General features: G+C 38.8%; 1 protein-coding gene across 7 annotated transcripts in view; it reads right to left on the bottom strand.

Annotated features, from left to right (window-relative positions):
- Positions 1 to 16,736, bottom strand: part of scml2 (Scm polycomb group protein like 2) — a 120,612-nt gene that overhangs the window by 10,202 nt on the left and 93,674 nt on the right. For 6 of the 7 annotated variants that reach the window (XM_052014738.1, XM_052014739.1, XM_052014740.1 and 3 more), the window contains 3 exons: positions 12,992 to 13,127; positions 12,154 to 12,357; positions 8,574 to 8,756 (listed from right to left, as the gene is read on the bottom strand). In XM_052014738.1, coding sequence (XP_051870698.1) covers positions 8,574 to 8,756; positions 12,154 to 12,357; positions 12,992 to 13,127 — 523 coding nt within the window. The remainder of the gene's footprint in view (positions 1 to 8,573; positions 8,757 to 12,153; positions 12,358 to 12,991; positions 13,128 to 16,736) is intronic. The other variant, XM_052014737.1, reaches the window with a different exon arrangement.

Genomic DNA, 16,736 nt, shown 5'->3' with positions numbered 1-16,736 from the left:
CAGTTCCTATTTAAAAGCTTTAACTGAGCATGTATCCGCTTTTCTAAATTGCAGTTCACTCCATAAACTGACAATTGAGAAGTTCAGTCTTTTTAACTCTAGTTCCAATTTAAGAGCCTTACTCCATAGTAATATTAATTGGCAGGAGAGGCATAATGGAAGGTGTGGCATGATTGATGATCGTTATTGAATCTCCACACTGCACCTCTGGTTAGTTTAACTAACCAAATTGAGCTTGGATTAGAATTTCAAAAAAGTATCCTTGTGCAAAAATAATATTTCCCCCTAGAGGGCTCTCTTTTGTAATCAATATCAATTGAACAATGGATGGGTGGGGACAGGAGATGGTTTAAAAATGGTACTAATTCTATGTTTTTTCCGCATCAAAACATATTTCCACATTATGTTAAAAATCAGAAGTTAATACATTCAATCATTTTCAAATGAACAAATTTAACTTCTATGTAAATACTTTGTAACACAGTGATATGAAACTGAGAAGCACAGGATAAGTTTAAATTCACATTGCTTTTTAAATACAATGACTGTGACTTAATATTTTCTGTATATACACACTATTTCATTGATACAATTACATCAACCCATTACAAAACTTCCCATGTCTCAGCAGTTCATTGATTTTCCATACACTAATGCAGTTTCTACAGACCCAATGCTGCAGTTTAAAATTAATTTACAAAACTGACAGCAGCTTTGAGATTTCCTTGTGCATCTGAATATTGGGGAAAAAAAAGTGCAAGTGATATCACTGTCAAGTGATAGTTGAGTCTGCAGGCTGTGCTTTAATGCTAAACTCATAAGCTGAGCTATCTTGCTACTATGTATGGAGCAAGGGGTGCTTCCTTCAAAGGAAGTGTTGGTTAATTTCAAAACTTTTCCATGAATTATGATGCTTCAAATCTTCCTTAAAATCGCTTGTTAAATCCAGAATTTTTAATATGTTTAAGGTCATTTGAGCTTTTTTGCAGATCTCAAACACATTCATGGATCAATTTAAATATTACAATGTGTAGTCGTTATGCCCATGTTCAGCAGCACACCTCAGCCCCAGAGTCGACGACCAGTGGCAGTTTGTGTGTCTTACAATGCTGATCTTGGCTCTTCGATGCTGTAATAGTTCAATAAGCACAATGGATCAAAGTTCTGAAATTAATACATGTAACCTAATTCAGGAACAGCTTCTTCCCCTCTACCATCAGATTTCTGAATAGTCCATGCACACTACCTCATTATTACTTTTTTTTCTTGTACTATTTATTTTTGTAATTTATAGATTTTTGTCTTTGCACTGTATTGCTGCCGCAAAACAACAAATTTCACGTCATGTATCAGTGATAATAAGTCTGATTCTGATACATCTGAAGTGGTGTAACAGTTTCCAGTTCTTTAAGGATATGAGGTTCTGCAGGTTTGATGGGTCTGGCTTGCTGAATTCTTCTCATGTGCCTTGTGCATCGGTGGTGCTGTATTAGTTTAAGCAAACTTGAGGCTGAGGTCCTATAAATTTAGTTGCATTTTATGGGTCTGGAGACGTTTATTGTTTTGAGGTGTTTTAAGGGCTCATTGTACCGAATGTTTTATTGATCCGAGATGCTGCATTAGCTTGTGTAGACTTGTGCATTTCAAGTGCTCTTTTAGTTTGATATCCTTATGGTTTGAATTGCTGTGAATATTTCAGTTGTTCTGTGCACTTAAGGTACTCTGTTATTTTGATGTACCTTCAATGTAAGTAGTGCATGCATAATCTAATACTGTACAATACCTTGTTGTACAGTATTAGATTATGCATGCACTACTGTATGACTTGTGTTTCTGAAATGTTGCATTTTTGGGGTGCTTTAAGATTCTGAGGTGCTATATTAATTTAATTTATCAGAAGCATAAAGCATATTGCATTACTTTAAATCATGGGCCCGTAGTGTTCTATTAATTTGAGGTAGTTCATAGTCCTGCACTGTTGTTGCAGTATGAGGGACACAATGGGTCTGAAGAGCTGTATTACTTCAAGCTGCTTTATGGATGAGGTTTAAAATACTTTTGACTCTGATGTCATGTATTTACTAAGGTTGCAAGATGCAGTATGGATCTGTGGCAGTGTCACAGTTTGAAGGGCTTTTTTGGTACTTGGGTTCTTAAATTGTTAAAGCACCTCTAACAGTCTGAGGTTACATAATTGAGATGCTTTATGGGTCCATGGTGCTGCATTAATTTCTGCTTTTAGAGGTTATGTATTTTTAATAGTTTCAAATGCTTTAAGGATCTGAGGTTCCATAATGATTTCATAGGTTTATGGATGAGATGTGATATAGATGGATTTGAGGTTTTATGCATCTGTTGTGCTCTAATAGCTTGAGGTAGTTTATAGGTCTGTGATGCTCCATTCACTTGCTGTCCCTTGCAGGCGTATTGACTTGAACTGCACTCTGGTCTATCGTTCTATAAATTTAGTGTCGTTTTATAGTTCCGATGAGATGTGTGGCTTTAAGAGTCTGATCCACTGAATAAGAGGTGATTGATGAATGTGAAATGATGTAGTTTGAGGTGCTGAAATGATACGAATGCTGCATTAGTTTGAGATGTTTTGTGTGTTTGAGGTGTTGTAGTACTTTGACATGCCTTGAGAGATTGATGAAGGACAAGGAGCTCCAGAGCAAGCAAGAGAGCAATGAAAGGTAGGTTTGTGACTGAGATTGTCACAACAATAGTGATTTATATATCTGTACAAGGAAATTAGCATATGTAAAACCTCCATGACCATCAGTAAACGTGCACTGAATTATAAATCAACATCTGTGATTCAGTCCTACTATTTAATTACTGAAATCAGTGTTGAAATACAGAATCAGGTTTATGGTCACTGACATATGTTGTGTAATTTGTTGTTTTGCGGCAACAGTACAGTGCAAGACAAAGACAAAATTACTGTAAGTTACAAAAATAAATAAATAGTGCAAAGAGGAATAATGAGGTAGTGTTCATGGACCATTCAAAAATCTGATGGCAGACGGGAAGAAGATGTCCCTGTAACATTGAGTGTGGGTCTTCAGGCTCCTGTACCTCCTCCCTGATGGTAGTAATGTGAAGAGGGCATGTCCTGGGTGGTTAAGGTCCTTAATGATGGATGCTGCCTTCTTGAGGTACTGCCTCTGGAAGATGTCCTCGATGGCGGGGTGGGTTGTGCCCGTGATGTAGCTGGCTAAGTCTACAAACCCTCTGCAGCCTCTTTCGAGCCTGTACATTGGAACCTCCATACCAGGCAGTGATGCAACCAGTCAGAATGCTCTCCACCGTATATCTGTAGAAATTTGCAAGAGTCTTTAGTGACATACCGAACCTCCTCAAATTCCTAATGATATAGAGCCACTGGCGTGCCTTCTTCATGATTGCATCAATGTGTTGGACAAGATAGATCCTCTGAGATGTTGATGCCCAGGAACTTGAAGCTGCTCACCACTTCCACAGCTGACCCCTCAATGAGGACTCGTGTGTGTTCTCCTGACTTCCCCTTCCTGAAGTCCACAATCAATTCCTTGGTCTTGCTAATGTTGAGCGCAAGGTTGTTGTTGCAACACCACTCAACCAGCCGATCCATCTCACTCCTGTACGCCTCCTCGTTGCCATCTGAGATTCTGCCAACAACAGTGGTGTCATCAGCAAATTTATAGATGGTGCTTGAGCTGTGTCTAGCCACACGGTCATGAGTATAGAGAGAGTAGAGAAGTGGGCATCCTTGAGGTGCGCCTGTGTTGATTGTCAGCGAGGAGGAGATATTATTACTGATCCACACTGACTGTGGTCTCCCAATAAGGAAGTCGAGGATCCAGTTGCAGAGGGAGATACAGAGGCCCAGGTTTTGAAGCTTGTTGAATAGTACTGAACTTGGGAGCTGTTTTTGACACAAATTGGAAAAATATGGCTCTTCTTGGATTGCCAACTCTCAAATCTAGCATATCAGACTTTTTCCTAATTTACTGCAGAGCTAAATTTAGGCTGCCTCATGCGATGCTCCTCTTGGCTGCAGGATAAAACAACAAGTTCAGCCACATCACAGTGAAACCTCCTTGTGCTTGTGGAATGAGTGAATGCATATGTGTATTTTTCATTAAGATCAGCACCATTAAAAATATAATTTCCCTCTGCCTTTAAGCCCCTGGATGTGACATCATTTATGTTCTGAATCTTTGGCTATTTACCAATCATCCATATTGATCTTATTAATCCAATTACTGATATGTGAACATGGATCTTGTGCTAAATGATGGTAGAAAAATGCAGTCCCTTGAAGAGCCATACTCAGTTCTCAAAATATATTCTATTTTTACTATTTCAATAATCTTCCTTCGGGGTAAATGATTCTACTGAACCACATATGTATAATCTTTACGCTAACCAGGAAGACTTGTTGCCAGAAAAAAACTGGTAATTTAATGTGTTGCGTTTGTATCATTTTCAATTTGCAATTGCTTCCTTTCAGCAGGGAAATCTACAATTATATTTTGCTGATTCATCTTTAGGGGTTATTAGAAGCAATATATGGATAAATTTTAGCATTTGGTATTCATGGCATAAAATGTCTCACAATAGAAAAAGGCAGATGTCAAAACACTTGAAGTTATTGGAGAATAAATTTAAACTTTGGAGGGGTAGGAAAGAAATCAAGCTACACTATTGCTGCAAAAAGATTTTAATCAGACTCTGTGCTTTGCTGTTTCACTTGATCCCAGGATGCTGTTTTGAGAACCTTAATTAAAAGCAAATAATTCCAGATTTTACAAGTTAAAGATGGAGGAAGATGTTCATTTTCTTTGAAAACAGTAATCCAAAGCCAACACAAAATTAACAAGCAGGAAAGGAGGACAGATGAGACATCTTCACCCAGAGGCCTATTTAAATCAACTTCTTGTACACCAGCCATTTAGGTCCACTGAAAGTGTTGGAAATTGACATAGACGACTGGAAGTTCAGGATCATGCTTCAGAAATTAATGTGGGTCTTCTCTGTACTCAGTCACCAATGTTGTCCTGATTTAAAAATTATAATCTTCTAAGCTATTTCCACATTTTTGGATCATTACCACTTTTTCAGACAGCAGAGGCTAATAATGATTCGACAGTATTCCAAATGCTACTCTTCCAGACCCATTCCTACTGTCTTTAGTTGCTTAAGTGGCATTCCCTTTTTCTCCTTACACCATCATCCCTTTGGTTGAATGATTCCAGTCTTCCATTCTATTGCCCTTATACTCTTTTCTCCACCTCTCATTTTTCTTATATACATTACATTTGTAGCATTTTCTATTTTGAAATAGTAATCACTTCTCTCCAAAGATGTTACCTGATCTATTTAATATTTCATTTTCATAGGAACAGGAACATATTGCCTTATTTCAAAAAGTCACTCAGATTGACAGCAAGAACAATATTCCAAAATATTCATATAAAGGATATGAGAGAATTGGATATACTTAAATACTAAATCTTTCAGCCAAGTTAAGTGAGATTCAAACAATATTTGTTGAAAATGGGACTTAGTGACAATATTTCCTTCAGTAATTCCGGTAGCCACCAATGCATCCCCTCATCTTTTTCCACAATAACTGCAGCATTACTGTCTATTAATGCAGCAGATTTTGTGTTTGGTCATATTTCGTGCTGCTTGATTTCACTACTAATGGGTTGTTAACTCTGAGGGGAATGGCACAATACAGAGTGAGAATATAAACTAAAAGAGAAATCGTGAACCTAAATTCCCTCAGAATGGTAGTGTCACCAGGCCACTCTTGGTGATGGCCATTGAAGCCCACATGCAGAGTATATTGTGTCCTTGCAACTTTCAGTGTTGCAGGTGTTGCTCAACATGAAGGGACACTGATTCATTAAGAAGGATGGAAGGTGGAATCAATAGCTTTCTTTGCCCATGGTTGACCCAATGCCAAGAGACTTCATGGGGTCTAGAGTCAATATTAAGGACCCTTCTGCTTGTATACCACCATACTGCCAATTCTGATGTCCTACTGGTAGGATTGTCCTTCAGGGATTGTGATGGGGGTACCTGGCACTTTATATGTATGTTATGTTTCTGTGACTATAACTATGTCAGATAGTTACTGGTTAAGTCTATGGTTCACGTTCCCAATTTTGACATCAGTCCTCACATGTGCTCCAGTTTCCTCCCACATTCCAAAGTCATACAGGTTAGGAGCTGTGGGATTTCTATGTTAGCGCCGGAAGAATGGTGACACTTTCAGGCTACCCCCAGCACATTCTCAGTAACGCAAGAAGACCCAATTCCTCTAAATTTTTCCTATCTAAGTACCTGTCTAAATGACTTTTAAACATTGCAATTGTACACACCTTTACGGTTTCCTCTGGCAGCTCGTTCCGTTTACCAACAAACCCTATGTGTGGAAAAAGTTGCCCCTCCAGGTCCCTTTTAAATCTTTTCTCTCTCACCTTAAACCAATGCACTCTAGTTTTAGACTCACCTATCCTAGGAAAAAGACTGACCATTCACCTTATCTATGCCCCTCATGATTTTATATACCTTGATAAAGTCACCCTTCAGCCTCCTAAGCTCCAGGGAAAAAGGTCCCAGTCTATCCAGCTTTACTTATAACTAAAGCCTGTAAACATCCTCGTGAATCTTTTCTGCACCCTTTCCAGTTTAATGACATCTTTGCTATACCCAAGTGACCAGAACTGCACACAATATTCCAAGTGTGGTTTCACCAACGACTTGTACAGATGCAACATGACATCCTAACTCCTGTAGTCAATGCCCTGATCGATGAAGGCGGCATTTTGGCATGCTTGCCTTATCCACCCTGTCTACCTGTGTCTCCAGTTTCAAGGAACTCTATATCTGTACCCCTAGATCTCTCTGTTCTACAACACTCTCCAGTCCTGCCCTAGCTTAACTTACCAAAATGCAACACCTCACACCAGTCAGAGTTCACTTCCATCTGACAATCCTTGGCCCAGACTCCCAGTTAATTTAGGTCCTGCTGTAATCTTAGATAGCCCTCTTCACTGTCTACTATACCACCAATTTTGATGTCATCTGCAAACTTACTAAACATGCCAACTACATTCTCATCCAAATTATTAATATAGATGACAAACAACAAGGGATCTAGCATCAAACCCTACGGCACACCACTGGTCACAGGCCTCCAATCTGAAAAACCACCGTCTACTACCACCCTCTGCCTCCTTCCGCCAAGCCAATTTTGCATCCAATTGGCTTGTTCAGCCTGGATCCCATGTGATCTAATCTTCTGGACTCACCTACCATCCAGGACCTTGTCAAAGGCCTTGCTAAAGAATGATTCCAGTACCAGAAACATAGTGTGTTCTGGTAATCCTCTAACATTGGCAATCCACTTATGATCAAACTAAACAGGATTAGGTACATTTCCAGTTGCATCTGGTTACAGTATCTTCACCAGATGTTCCCCTTGGAATGCTTTTTTTTACAGCAAACTTCAAGTAGAGTAGTTTTTCACACGAGTTTGCAAGACCCTTTCTTCTATGCTAATCACAGGGGCTTGTGGAAGCTGACAAACTAGAGGAATTTATTTTTTCCAGTATGCCATTGCTAGACTAAGGAAACATGAAATTTTCAACCAATTGAACTCTGACCTCCAACACTAATTCATACAATCTGATCTGCATTTATCCAGCCGAATTAAAGCTGCAACTTCATACTATCAATATGTGGCTGGGCAAGGAAAAGCAAAACCTTTGCAGGAACAGTGTACAATCCTTGATTTGTCAGATGCGCAGCATCTGTTCTTGCTAAATCTTTTGTGGCAGTATAAAACCATAGTATTTTAGAAATATTATTACACTATTAACACAATAATATATTAGTACAGTACAGCATTTTTAAGCTGTTCACAACAGTCAGAAATTGACCCAAAGTTTGTTGACAAGTATAGTCTATAATCAAAATGAGTGCTCATGGTCAACTTTCAATGATTACACAGGAGCCACTTATGACCAAACTAGGCAGCACTTTTTCCAGAAAATCAGCACCATTAGGACTGGCAAGATTTCTTAAAAAAAAAATTCATCAAGTTCATCTCCAAATTTTTATCTTGGGTTCCAAATTGCATATTAGTTTTAACAGTTTAATACTGAAATTACATTCTTGTCAATACCATTTCCCAAAACCATATACTATTGTGACGAGAGAGATGAGAAGAGGAAACAGATGAAGATAGTTATTGAAGTATTGCCTTGTCTTCCTAGATCACTGAGCTCATGAAGCAAAAATTAAGATCCAATTGTCCTTATTTCCAACTATTGTTGAAGATGAAATGAAATTTAGCTCCTAAAGATGGTCAGTTCATGACTATTAGTAAATTTGATTCAATTTCCTGATCCAGATTTCACTCTATATTTAATATTTTACTTCCCTAAAACCCCAATTAAGGAAAGTGCCAGATGTATTATTTTGCAAATTTGTAATATTAAAATCTACAACTTTGATTTAAAATCACAACGGTGTACTTACTTTTAGAACAAAAATTGAAATTGAATGCTCTTTACCTGATTTTACTCTCTCATATTCTGTAGGACTATGTGCATTTCCTATATACGGGCTGAAAGGTTGGCTGCTAAAGAGGTTCTCACACTGCAGACTGTAACAGAGTTTTTCCAGAAATCGTAATACAAATGAGACACTATTTACAGATGGAAGTTTCACTGTGTGCTTCTCTCCATCAAATGAGGCTACAAAGACAAAAAGAAAATAAAAATAAAGTGTGCCTTAAGCGTTCCATACAAAATATTATAGTATATACCAATAAGGAAATGAGGTCTTAAAAATAAAATAAATGCAGAATCTTATTAAATTATTTCAGTCTATTTCAGTGAATGGCCCTTGCAGTCCAAGATTTTGTGCATTTTTAAGATCTACTTGCTTATGCAAGTTTCTAAATGATATGGAACAGCTACCAAAGACATCCTGCAATAAGATGGAATTAAAAATGGGTCAATATTTGACAAATTTGGGAAAAAAAAGGTAGAGCAGAACTCCAATAGATAATATTGAACAGAATATGTACCAAGTTAAAAATTAGGAGAGAAGAACTGCTGAAGTGCTTTTTACCCCATATTAAGTTGAGCTTCAGAAACATTTGACCTTCACCATAAAACATTCTTGCACAAAAAGTATCCCCGCAAAGAGTATATTTTCAAAATATTAATTTGTTTGGTGCTTTTTAACATCCCAAAACATCTATATGCTGCTAGCCATAAAATGATAACTTCGACCTGAATAGAAGAGTCAATAATGATAAGCAGTAACACCATTTCATTTTGTAACCATAAAATAGCTTAAGATAGCAAACTCAATTGCTAAACATTTAAAAAAATATTTAGATTGAATTCTTGTGGTTTGGGATAAATGTGAACCTGTCCACTTGTAGGCCTTACATTAGAGATTCCTTGAAATATCCTTCATAACCACATCTATAAAGCACTCATATAAAACGATGAACAAAACATGTTCAAAATTTCTTTTTATCAGCTCCTCAATCTTTCTTAAAAAGCATTGTGGATTTTCTGCCAAACTACTTTTACCTTCACAGAGCAATTGACATTTTAACAAAAACTTTTATATATTCTTTCAACTTCTTCACGACTAATCACATTCCATGACAATTTTTACTGATCTAAGCTAAACATGAAAATCTGCTAAATCTGTAGGATATGAATGTAAAGGATTTCCAGTACATAGGAAATAATGACTTTCTCAAATCAAAGGGAGTGGTCATTCAGCCCTTTGAGTCTGTGCCAGATCTCAGAGCAATCCCATCCCTCCACTTATTTCCCTGTTTCCTATTCTCTCTCATATGCCCATCAACTCCATCCCAATTCTCCTGCCACCCACCTACATTAGGGGTAATTTACAGTTGCTAATTCAACAACCAGTACCTTTTTGGGATGTGATAGGAAACCGAAACACCCTGGGGAAACCCATGTGATTACAGGGAGAATGTGCAAACTCCAGATAGACAGCACTGGAGGTCAGGAACTATGAGGCAGTCACACTTCCTGATGTGCCATTTCAGGGAAAAAAACGATACAGACTTCAGATGATTTAAGATAAAAGTTAATTATAGCATTGTGCAAAACCTCTGCTCGGCGTCATGCCTATAGAGCTACAGAATCAGGAAATTGAAGTTGACAATGCAAAAATAATTTTACAATTTATTTAAAACAGATGTGTGCGAATCTGTAATCTAATGGCAATACATTAACGAGCATTTAAATGACACTGTCAGAAACTCTTTTGGCTTTCATTTGCTCAAAGCATATTCCCTTTTGTGTTGGAACCCAAAGCGAACATGCACCTCCTCATTCATTACTGCCAAACTGTCAAAGTAGGAGGCTACAAATTAAAATTTTATCTTACATATTCAAGCATTTAATTGAACTAGAATGCAAGTCTCAGTGATGCAAAAGGATTAATTGACAAAGCCTTTAATTCCATATTGAGCTTTGATTTGGTAAAATGCACACAAAAGTGAAGGGTTTGGTTGACAGTTTTTTACGAATGGGTAGTTGTTTCCAGTGGGCGTAATGCTTGCCCCCTTGCTTTTTGTAATAAAATAAACAATGACTTGAACCTAAATGTAGTGGACATCTTTGAGAAATTTACAAATTACACAAAAATTGGTGGTGTGGTCAAGAGTGGAGTAAAAAGCGGGGTTGACTCCAATAGGGTAGACATTAGACTGGTCATAGTGAGTAGAACAGTGACACATGGAAGTTAACCTTTAGGAATGTTTTTTTTTGGGATAAACAAGGCAAGGGAATACACAACTAATGCTAGGATTCTGAGAGGTGCATGTCCACAGACTGTGAGGTTAGTTGACAAATTTAAGTAGGCAAAATGATTACTCTTCTTTGTTAGTTAAGACGTAATACAAGAGCAAGGAGATACTATTAATGTATAAAATATTGGTCAGGCAGAATGGAGCTCAGCACCACAGTAGAGGGGTACATAAGAGAATTACATGCACACCTACAGGCATGGAGAGTTTTAGCCATGACAAAAGATTGGGTGCACTGTGTTGTTTTCCTGGAACTGAGGATGCTGCGGGAATATTTACGCATTTATAATTATAATGGATCTTGATGTGTAGATAATTTAGTAGAGAAGTGAGTAACCATAAGTATAAATTTAAAGTAACTGGCAGAAGAATTAAAAGTCAATTATTCTTTTCCAAAGGATAGTGGGTTGAAAACGTAGTCGAGGCTGAAACACTGATCACATATAATGTGTTTGGATCAGCTGGCAAAATGGGATTACACTGGATCCTACTTCTTCAGCTGGCACAGGCAAGTAGGCTGAATAACCTGTATAATTAATTTCTGATTCTATAATAACAATTTATTGAAAACATCCATCTTTTTTTTACAACATTTCAAAGCCTATCCAAGGCATCACCTTCATCAATTCAATGAGTTAAAAGAATAAGCAGTAAAAATGTATAGAAAAAACAGTAAGCACATAAAATACAGAATTTAAATCTGGTCTTTCTTCTGAATTCTTTTGATTTAATCACAGTTAAAGGATTGTTCCTGACTGCTGTAGAGAATGAGTACCTTAGGCCAAACCTGTTTGGCTAATTTTGCCAGATGGACTTTTGATTTTTTTTTAGCAGTTTATACGCCTATCATGTCTCTATGTCTATAATGGGTCATTAACATTTGGCATTCCTTGCCCAGCTACCTACATTGAAAAAACCCACCACCTTTTAACTTCAGATACCTACAAATGCTTCCATTTTGGGAATGCTAAAAAAGTCACAAGGTATGGTACAAGGGATTGTTATTTTCAGTTAAAGTAAGCTTGCAATAGCCTACCTATATTTTGACTACAGTTCAAAAGTACCACATTGGGTGTAGTGTGTTCTAAGCTTGTTAAAGGGCAATCTAAACCATGAAAATGTGAGACAGAAATCCATCTGGGTAAACTGTCTGAATTTTTTCCAAATATACCAGAATCTTTGTGTTCCTTGATAAAATCACTTAAAAAATTAAACATTTATAACCTCTCTTTACCAGCATCTTTAAATTATTGCAATGAAAGGACAAAGGTAGCTGTATTCTCTCTCACCAGTTATTGTCTCTCCTCCGTGATGTCCAGACTTCAGAAATGAGAAGACTGTTTTAGCCTGGTAAGCACAATCAACACAGCCCTGTACAGCCTGTTGAAGCACTGCTGGCACAGGGCCAGGCCCAAAGTGATCTGGAAGCTGCTGAACTTTTTTTCTATTCAGATGTGGTCCACAGTTTCCATGTTTGTTAACGTACACACAAACTGTAATAAAACAGCTGCTATTAAATATAAAGACTTAAAACTTAAATGAGTTCTTAACAACTAAATAATTTGTGATTGTTTCCATTATATGTAACGATGCCCTGGGTAAACATTACTCTCAAAGATGAGGAAGAACAATAGATTAGTGCACTTCTCTGCTCTTTTATATAACAAGGAACCCTTAGAAGAGTGACCTGATTTAGAATTAAGCACAGAATTATGAAATGATTATCGTTCAAAGACTGGAAGTCAGCCAGGTATTAAACTTGCAATACTCCAATATTTGTAAGTCACTCAGTCCAAACATTTCTTTTAAAGTAAATAGAACACCAAATCTAACAAAAAAATCTATAACTTAGTTTTTCCTTCTTGGGGTTTGAATTGAGCAACTTACTAGATTTCAGTTATTAAAATGATCAAGTCACATCTTCATTGTGCATCACGCAACTTTATGGAATTCACTTAATTGGAATTATGTAACTTTTATGAATTTAAAGAGTAAAGTGCATTTTTAATATATGAGGAATCAGAACATTATAATGTGGCCTGTCTTGCTACACAATCAGCAATTGATAAGACCCTTTAGTCCCCTCTTTTATTTGATTATTTATTAGAAATGCACAGAGATGTTTACCTGTAGACAAAACTGATGGAGTTGTTTTGGGAATACTGACAGCATCTTGAGGTCCTTGGGCACTGCTAACGTCAGTTTCAGGGGTTGTTGTGGTGGGCGGAGGAGGATGTGAGCTCTGTACGGTTCGGGTCTTTCTCTGAAGTACAAAAATAAAAGTAATCTTACAACTTTCCTCAATGCATGTAAAGGAATGCAAAAGGAATATACTTTTGTTTATATCTGAATAATGTGAACTTAAAACAAAATAATTGCACATTTCATCTTGGAATATTGTCTTTGAGAGTGCTTTTGTTCCTGCTACATGGACCACTCATTTGCATTTCTCAACAGTCTGCTTTATTAAACTCTGTATAAACTCAAGGTCATCCAAAACTCCACTGTCCACACCCTCACACCAAGCTTAGTTCACCATAATATCAGAATCAGGTTTATTATCACTGATACATTTCATGGAATTTGTCATTTTGCGGCAGCAGTAGATGGTAAGAAATAAAAATTACTATAAGTCACAGAAATAAATAAATAAACAATGCAAAAGAGGAATAATGAGGTAGTGTTTATGGGTTCATGGACCATTCAGAAATCTGATGGTGGAATGGAAGAAGCTGTTCCTGAAATGTTGAGTGTGGGTCTTCAGGCTCCTGTACCTCCTCCCTGATGGTAGTAACATTAAGAGGGCATGTCCCGAATGGTGAAGATCCTTAATGATGGATGCCGCCTTCCTGAGGCACCATCGCTTGAGTAGGTCCTGAACAGCGGGGAGGGTTGTGCCTGTGATGGAGCTGGCTGAGTCTACAACCCTCTGCAGCCTCTTTCAATCCTGTACATTGAAGCTTCCATACCAGGCAGTGATGCAACCAGTCAGAATGCTCTCCACCGTATATATGTAGAAATTTGCAAGAGTCTTTGGTGACATACCAAATCTCCTCAAACTCCTAATGAAGTAGAGCTGCAGGTGTGCCTTCCTTGTGATTGGATCAATGTGATGGGACCAAGATAGGTCCTCTGAGATGTTGACATCCGGGAACTTGAAGCTGCTTACCCTTTCCACCGCTGACCCTTCAATGAGGACTGGTGTGTGTTCTTCCAACTTCCCCTTCCTGAAGTCCATAATCAATTCCTTGGTCTTGCTAATGTTGAGTGTGAGGTTGTTGTTGCAACATCACTCAACCAGCCGATCTATCTCACTCCTGTACGCCTCATCACCATCTGAGATTCTGCCAATAATAGTGGTGCCATAGGCGAATTTATAGATGGCGTTTGAGCTGCCTAGCCACATGGTCATGAGTGTAGAGAGTAGAGCAGTGGGCTAAGGATGCAACCTTGAGGTGCGCCTGTGTTGATTGTCAGCGAGGAGATGTTATTGCCGATCCATGCTGACTGCAGTCAAGGATCCATTTGCAGACGGAGCTACAGAGGCCCAGGTTTTGAAGCTAGTTGATTAGTACCGAGGGGATGATGGTGTTGAATGCCAAGCTGTAATCGTTAAGCAGCAGCCTGACGTATATTTTGCTGTTGTCTAGGTCCTCCAAAGCCAAGTGGAGAGCCTCAGCTAATACTGTGTTTGATGAGCTGCAATACCTCAATTTTCAAATTCTCTTCTGTTTTCAAATGCATCTGCAGTTTCCTGCTTCTCCTCATTTTTGTAATATCTTGCTGCCCAATAATTTTCCAAGATAACTACATTTTTCTAATTCTGGCATCTTTCTCATCTTTAAATATAATGACCTCCTTCATCAGCTAAATAAATGAATGGTCCAGCCTAAATTAGTTTATTATTGTCACATGTACTGAGGTACAGTGAAAAACCTTGTTTTACATGCTATCCATACAGATTACTTCATTACAACAGTGCATTGAGGTAGTACAAGGGAAAACAATAAAAGAATGCAAAATAAAGTCTTACAGCTACAGAGAAACTGCAGTGCAGACAGACAACAAGGTGCAAGGCCATAATGAGGGAGATTGTGAGATCAAGAGTCCATCTTATCGTACCTAGGGAACCGTTCAGTAGTCTTATAACAGTGGGATAAAAGCTGTCCTTGAGCCTGGTGGTATGTGTTTTCAGGCTTTTGTATCTTCTGCCCGAGGGGAGGGGAGGGGAGGGGAGGGGAGGGGAGGGGAGGGGAGGGGAGGGGAGGGGAGGGGGGAGGGGAGGGGAGGGGAGGGGAGGGGAGGGGGGAGGGGAGGGGAGGGGAGGGGAGGGGGAGGGGAGAGGAGAGGAGAGGAGAGGAGAGGAGAGGAGAGGAGAGAAATGTCTTGGGTGGGTGGGGTCTTTGATTATGTTGGCTGGTTTACTGTGGCAGCAATGTAGACAGAGTGCATGGAGGGAAGGCTGGTTTCTGTGCTGTGCTGAGCTGTGTCCACAACTCTCTGCAGTTTCTTGTGGTCTCAGGCAGACCAGTTGCCATACCAAGCCATGATGCATCCACATAGGATGCTTTCTATGGTGCACTGATAAAAATTGGTGAGGGTCAAAGGGGACATACCAAATTTCTTTAGCCTCCTGAGGAAGTAGCAGTACTGGTGCGCTTTCATTGGCCATAGCATCTACGTGGTTGGACCAGGACAAGCTACTGGTGATGTTCACTCCTAGGAACTTCTTTCAACCCTCTCAACCTCAGCACTGTTGATGTAAACAGGAGCATGTACACTGCCCCACCGTTCCTGAAGTCAATGTCCAGCTCTTTTGTTTTGCTGACATTGAGGGAAAGGTTGTTGTTATGACACCATGCCACTACTCTCTCTGCCTCCTTCCTGTACTCCAACTCATTGTTATTTGAGAGTCAGCCCACTACGGTGGTGTCATCTGCAAACTTGTAGATCGAGTTAAAGCAGAATCTGGCCATGCAGTCGTGAGTGTATAGGGAATAAAGCAGGGGGCTGAGGAAAGAGCTATGTGGGGCACCAGTGTTGAGGATAATCATGGTGGAGGTATTGCTGCCTATCCTTGCTGATTGTGGTCTGTTGGTCAGAAAGTCAAGGATCCAGTTGCAAATGGAGGTGCCGAGTTGCAGGTCTAGGAGTTTGGAGATGAGTTTGCTTGGAATTATAGTATCGAAGGTGGAGGTGTAGTCAATAAACAAATGCCTTTACTGTCCAGATGCTCCAGAGATGAGTGTAGGCCCACGGAGATGGTGTGCACCATGGACCTGTTTCAGCAGTAGGTGAATTGCATTGGGTTGAGGTTGTCTGGGAGGCTGGAGTTGATGTGTGCCATGACCAGTCAAGAAGGAGCAAAGGCACTCCCACATTATTCATTTCTGTTTGATAACATTCCTGTTAAGTGCTTTGGGATGTTTTGCTGTTATATTGATCATTATTGAAGGAAGTATGCAGATTAATCACATGGGTATCAGTCAAAACTAAAGCAATGCTCTTCCAACCAGTTCCTTTCTGAACAATTCTGCCATACAACTGGGACTGAGAGCAAATTATCTGCTTGCTCTCTTACCAACAGAATGGTATATGAAGAATGGAATTTTATTAAATAAATTTGAAGAGCAAAATGATTAGACCTGTAATGTTTATTTAAAACTGAATTGATTGAGTAATAAAGGAAATAATGGCAGCTTTTGTAAGTAATTTCAATATAACTGGCCAGATATTGAGACTTGAATAACAGAGGATAGTAATGCTCATTATTATGGTACAAGTCAGACAGTGGCATCCAGTTTGATTTTTAAATATATCAGTTTACAGGATTGTGAATGTCACTAGTATGGTCACTGTTTACTGTCCCTCC

This window comes from Pristis pectinata, chromosome 4 (assembly GCF_009764475.1).
Source record: "Pristis pectinata isolate sPriPec2 chromosome 4, sPriPec2.1.pri, whole genome shotgun sequence".
Classification (NCBI taxonomy): Eukaryota; Metazoa; Chordata; class Chondrichthyes; order Rhinopristiformes; family Pristidae; genus Pristis; species Pristis pectinata.
This window is presented reverse-complemented; position numbering and strand designations above follow the sequence as displayed.